The following is a 6,524-nucleotide window of genomic DNA, read 5'->3' on the forward strand; positions in this document are numbered from 1 at the left end:
CACATCGGGCTGCTGCCTGGAGCAAGGCGAGAAAGGGGGCTACGCTAAGGATGGGTGGGCTCATACCCTCCCCAAGATGGTGGGGCACTGGGAAAGAAGCTCCTCCTGAAAACGTACTCTTGCCATCAAATACTAAAATTAGGTTTAATAGACAGGTTCTAACTTACTGCAACCCTGCATACACAGAGTTTAACACCAAGAACTTGACAAGGAAGTAACCCGAAGATATTCTTTCATTTGTTTTCCTGCAGAAATTATTCTGGGCAGGTGTATGACAGCAAAAATATTTCTCTGCCGTAAGAGGAAACAGAAGGTCAAAGCCCCAGTCTTGCAGGTTTATATGCTTGATTTCAAAGCATAAAATTAAGCAACAGGATTACTCACACTGGATGAAGATAAATCTTCGCAGGATCACAGTTAAGCATAGCCAAGCACTTCTGGGAACACAGGGAAATGATGCAGTGCTAAGCAAGGCTAGCACAGAGCTCGGCACTGGCACGGGCACGACGTGCTGGTCTGCCCACAGCCACTAAAAGCCTCGCTACTGGCGTCGGCCATCGAGGCCGAAGCAAGCCCATGGTGCAGCTCTCCGTTTGGTGTGCAGCTCGGAAGTAAAGCAAAAAATGGCTGTACACAGAGTTCAGCGCAGCCTGAGTTCTGTCTCCCGCGTCCTTGAGGTGTGTTCCTACTCATTTAACAGTTTTTATACAAGTTTAAACTAATCAAACTCTTGGAAGCATCATCCCCCACAACAAAAACAGTTGGACTGGAACGTAAAGGTTGGCCTAGCTGATGTGGAGCTCTTTCCCAACTACGATTCTATGAAAAACACATCTGTTGTGGTGTGTCATGAGTCAGACCATGGCCTACGACTAAAACTTAAGCAAAAGGACAGTCTGATGGAAGTGGAGAAAGCGGAAGTCGAAGACACGAAGAAATCCAAGAAATGTTACTCTGGCCCCAAACTATTTGCTGCAACAAGAGCTAGCTCTTACTGAGGGGAAACATGAATTCCTTCCTTGCTTCTTCAGCAAGGAAGATGGGCAGGCGATGCCAGCACTGCTCTGAGGCATTGGAGTGGCTCGTTGCTGCTTAACCAGCCGGCAGCACTGCTGGCCCCCGTCCCAACCGTGCCAGCACTTCTGTCGGAGCCCAGCGCGCTGCACGCGGCAGTGAACACGGCTGTGCTGCCGGGAGCACCAGAGAGCCCACAGATAACCTCTGCACTTCCAAGCACACAGATCGAAAATGCAAGCAAGGAGTGCCCGGGCGCGTGCTCCTGTACACACGCGGGTGTCAAGACTCGGGAATATAAGCCATCCTCCAATCAGTTCTTTGAAGACTCGTGTTGTGCGTGTTTGGGGTGTTCAGGTAATGAAATCTGAACGGAAGGGAAGCCCTCGGCACGCACCACAGGGCTGGCTTCCCTGCAGCCTGCTGTGGAGGCCGGCCAGAGGCACGGGCAGTGCCCCGAGCCGCCCATGGACAGCAGGCTGCCTGCTCCGTGCGGCTCTGCCCTCCAGCAGCCACACCACCTAGTTTTACTGTCACTTCTTGCTTTCCTTCTTAATCCCATTAGGAACAGACCACCCTAAAACAGAGCTTGTGACACTGGAAGCTTCTGTGACATCCTCCACTTCAACCAGTTCCACGAGCAACTTCCAACAGCAAAATGCTTTCTTTAGCTCTACAGAGATTAAACGCTGAGTCTCACTCAAGTGAGAGACGAGGGACTTTGGTGCTGGAGCACGTGGAAAGGATCAGGCTACCGAAGGCCCCAGGAGATCCCGCGACCCGCCTGCTGGCCCTTCCACCTCCACCGCCAGCTCGGTGGCTCGCCCACAGGTAAGGGCTGCACAGCTCCTCACACAGCAGGAGCTCCACAGCACTTTATCTGATCATTTATTTATCTAACAAAGGATAGTAATCCTTTACCCAAGCCATCTGGCACACGCTATAAAATCAATGCAGTAGAAACAGACAAAATAACCAGTGGCAGCTCAATGCACAGACATTACTACTGTGCGAGGGCTGCTGATAAACTTGCAGGGGACCCCACACAATCCCCTGATACCATCAGAAAGTACATGTTTTAACACCATACTTGGAGAATTAAGTAAATGACCAATTATTACAAATGGGAGCTTCGTAGTTCTTACATGCAACAAGGAAACGCACAGAGCGTTCAAGGTTAGGTCTGTATCAAAAGACACACCTATTATTTTGAGTTTAAGGTTGTATCTCCTCTCCCCCCAAACCATGTCCCAGAGATGCTCCCCTCCCAGCAGTGCATGAGGCCCATGCAACGCACCCTCCCAAAAACCCCCTGCGGACCGGGAGAAGCTTTCACTGGCAGCTTGAAGCCACCTGGCCATGGCCCCGTGCCGAGGGTGACACCATGTGTCCCCGAGCACGCTGTGGGACGGGGACGTGGGACGCGGTGCTCCCCAACCACTCTGCAGGGGAACTGGCTCAGGCCCTGACCCTCACTGTCCTGCCTCCCAAGGCTCACGAGAATGATAAATTGATGACAAATCACAGAAGTGTTGGTGAAGAACTAAGGGATTTTTCAGTTTCCCTGTGGCTGGTGTCTGACCACAGGATTTATTTTATTCTTCACAGAAACATACCAAAACTTCAAGCTCAGGCTAAAGCAAGCATCGTTAGACAGCTGGGTAATTACATAATCCAGCGCCTTCCGCTTACGGGCAAGGGGAACGGAGCTGCTGCACACAGCTGTGATGCTGCTTCCACCACTTTTCCTCCAGCAGCAGGGCAGGTCCCCACAGCAGAAAGGCGCCTGAAATATCCCCACTGCTGCTGCTGCTGCATTGGTTTCCAAAGACCAGAGGCAGAGACACAGCAGCAAATCCCCTACGACTGCCTACCATCACTGGCAGACACAACTGCTGCCTGGTACCTCTGATTTCTGCGGCAGGCACGCCGCGCCGCACTGCGCAGACGCCACCCGGGAGCAGGCCCCATCCTGCGCAGCCCAGCACCCGCCGTGAGCGCACCACGGCCCCGGAGGCACCCAGCAGCTCCCTGCGGGGACACCTGGTTACTGGCTGAGCTGCCGAAAATGCCCGTCTCACACACACCGCTTCGAGCAGCAACACAGAAGACCAGGGAATTAAGGCAGCTTTTTTTTTTTTTTTCTCCTGAAGAAAAGCTCACCAGCAAGAAGAGAAAGGCTGAAATGCTGCCGTGTTTGCTCCTGGTGCTCAGCTTGGTTTTGCCGCGCTGCCCTCCCCGCGCAGCGTCACAGCCGGGCTAGGAGCACCCCGGTCAGAAGCTGCCTGCAGTCGAGTTCCCTGCCAAGGAGTGAGCACGCGGTGAGAACCGGCTAGGGCTTCTTCCACTTGTGCTCAGAAGGGACATTTCTGCCCCCGTTAACCACAGCCGGATCAGCTAGCTGCCCCAGCCTGCAGGACGCTGGAAAGGGAAGGAAGCATGGGTAACAGCAAGGATGAAAGGAATAAATGAGCTGAAAAGTAAATACATGTGCTGAACCTAGCCATCCAGAACTGACACCGACATGCCCCCTAAGAGGGCAAAGCAACACGCTGTAGGAGAACACAGCATAGAGCAGGAACAGCTCAAAGCAGGGGAGAAAAGGAAGAAAACGGAGAACAACAACGATTAACGATGCTGAGTCTCCGTTCCAAACTGAGAAGTGGAGGCACGGACACAATGTCTGCTCTGGTTTAACTTCAGTGTGCAGGTAACGAGCACGTGATGGTGGTTTTGCACAAAGCTGAATGCACGACCATGAAGTCTGTCACTGCAGGCGGTGGTGCGGCCAGGGCAGAGGAGTCAGGTGAGGCCCAGGGCTAGGCAAAGCATTCTCACCTGTTCTTCGTTTCCAAGGAAAGCAGACAAAAGCCAACGCATGGCCCAGGTGGTCCCTACAGATTTTCATGGGTCAGCCCAGGTAGATCTATATCTGCTGTTGGTCAACAGCCATTAAACCCTGATCACTTGCATCCCAGTACCGTTCAGCGGGGCTACAGTTGCTCATGAAGCATGCCCCGATTCTACTCAGTTTGTTTCCAAAGTCAAAGAACCAAAACTTTCAAAAATTACCTTACAGTAGGACTACTGACCTGCCATTGACAGCTTCTCAACAGGACAAGTGAAACATAGCTCAGGAGCACAGAACACATCTAATAACAATGCCCGGGACACAGCCCATGGAGCAGTTTGAAACTGCTGCGCCCCAAAATTGAAGCCTTCAAGCAGAATCCGTATTTGCTGCATCGCTGGGAGCAGGAACACAAAGCGGAGCATGGTTCAGTCCCATTATTCACACTTAGCTTGAGCCAGTCCTTGAACTTCAATTCAAATTTCCAGATTAACTACAGGGATGCACAACAATGAGGCTGCCTATACGGTCACCGAGTTTAAATATACGCCTGCACGAATCAAAGGAGCAGGACTTTCATAGCAGTGGCGTGACTTCGTTGAAAACGCATAGCCCTGGTTTCTAACAAAAAACAGTTTAGCATGAGGAAGTAAGGGTTCCTTTATACTGTTTCAAGAAGGCACGTGTGGTTGGGACGGTGGGTGCTACGCTTACACTGGCCTGCAAAGCCACCAAGCTTGAAGGCTTTGGAGCGGTTGTTAACGGAACTGGACAGGCTGTAGCGTTGAGCAGGGAACCGCACTGCTGCCAACAGCAGCGTGAGGAAGGTGACTGACACACCTCTGCGACGGCTGCTGCAGGGAGCTCGGAGGAACACAGCCACCAGCACAGCCCCGGCAAGCTCCTTGGTGGGCTCCCCGCGGGTAGGTGAGCTTCCAGCTCCTGTGCTTCAAGACACACAGAGGCGCACGCAGCAACGACGTTCTGCAAAGCCATACCCTGCTGCACACGCCAGCAAAATGCATGTGCCAGTAACGCCACGAGGTAAGCTCGATGCTACGATGGAAGCTCTGGTCCTTTAAGGAACTGTCCTGAATGACAATCCTGGCTGCGCCTGCCAGCATAAAGATGTGAAAGTCACACTTTCTGTGCCTACGTATGGCTCAAAAGAGGACAAGAATAGCCTCTTGCGTGAGAGGAAAGCACAGAAGCAGTCTTGCTGACCTTGGTCATCCAGCAAGTCTCCTGGAGGATGACACCTGCAGCAGTGTTACTTGGTGTTTGCTCATTTAACCTGGACGCTACGACCATAAATCCATTACTTATGTTACTCCATCAAGGATGAGGTCTGTTGCCACTACATGTGGAGGTACTGAACTCGATGAAGCAGCATGAAGGCTTTTCCTGGGGAAAAAGCAGAGAGTGGAAGAATGCAAAGAGTCTCTGCTGAACCCTCGGCAGCTTTCCTGGCTGAGTGCCGGATTCAGAGGTGTGCCTTCCCGGCCCCTGGAAGGGGCCCAAGCTTCTCCCCAGGCCCCGAGACAACGGGACACCCATAGTTTTGGGGCAGGAAAGATTTAACCATCTAGGAAATGAATTCAAGGTCAGGCGGTTTTGAAATTAAAATCAAGTATTTCTGAATAACTCCTCACGAGAGATGTTAATTCCGTTGTAAGAACATCCACAGAGAGGGAAACCAAGAACAACTTTCCAACCCAACTCCTGACGTGGCTGAGCTCTGCTGAGAGCTTGGGAACAACTCCGCGGTGCCGCTGCTCTTCAGAACACTGACTTTCACCCCCTTGTGCAAAGACAGCTGATCGAGATACGTGTCTGTGAGCGGATACATGAAGTGCCTCATCTGCACTCATTTGTCTGGGGCTCTGCAGGGCACTCATCTCGCTTCCTCGCCCTGCCTCTCCTACACAAACACCGTGCAGATCCGCTCCGGGCTGTGGCAGGGCCTGTCCCGTGTAAGGCACGGATGCACGGTCTGTGCCGTGCACCACGTCCGCGCGGGAGGACGCTACCAGCACGGTGAACCATTCGTGCTGGGCAAACAGGCGGCTTCCCCTACTGCTCTCCTCACGCAAGGGGGTGGACTGGAGGTAACTGGGGAGAATTTCATGAGGTGCCTCACGGATCTCGATGGCCGCACATGGAGTTTACAAGCTTTCGGAAAGAAGTGCGTGAGGATTCTGACGTTGCACGGCGGTGCCCAGGTCTGCTGACCTGTGATCCCTCCTGCCCTCCAAGTCCTCCGGCCTGCCATTCCTTTTCAGACGTCCTGCAGCGGATCCAGGCAGAGCGATGGAAGCAGCACGTCGCTACGGGGCAACGCCATCGCTTCCACACCCCCGGCCCCGCCGCCGTGCAGCTGCGCGGGGAGCAGCCGCGTGGGCCCGAGCTGGCGAGGCTCCGACAGCCCCAACGCAAACACAGCAGGAACTGAGGACCCCGCTGGGGTCCCCCCCCCCGCGGCATGGCGGCGGCCGCAGGGATGCTCAGCCACCGCCCCCCGCACGCCGCGGGCTGTCGGCGCGGGGCCGCCCGCGACGTGAGGCGAGGCGAACGCACCCGCACCGCCCCCCGGCCCCGCTAACCCCGGGCGGACCCCGCGGGGCCCCCACGCCGCCGCCCCCGGCCCCGCCGAGCGGGC

The 6,524-nt window shown here is 54.2% G+C and overlaps 1 protein-coding gene across 1 annotated transcript in view; it reads right to left on the reverse strand.

The window, feature by feature from the left end:
- MYO5A (myosin VA) overlaps positions 1-3,894 on the reverse strand; it is a 99,489-nt gene extending 95,595 nt beyond the window's left edge. Inside the window, exons 1-2 of the mRNA XM_035335927.1 lie at positions 3,853-3,894; positions 595-604 (exon numbers count right to left, since the gene is read on the reverse strand). Coding sequence (XP_035191818.1) covers positions 595-604; positions 3,853-3,894 — 52 coding nt within the window. The remainder of the gene's footprint in view (positions 1-594; positions 605-3,852) is intronic.
- Positions 3,895-6,524: the final 2,630 nt, after the last annotated feature.

Source organism: Oxyura jamaicensis, chromosome 10, assembly GCF_011077185.1.
Source record: "Oxyura jamaicensis isolate SHBP4307 breed ruddy duck chromosome 10, BPBGC_Ojam_1.0, whole genome shotgun sequence".
Classification (NCBI taxonomy): domain Eukaryota; kingdom Metazoa; phylum Chordata; class Aves; order Anseriformes; family Anatidae; genus Oxyura; species Oxyura jamaicensis.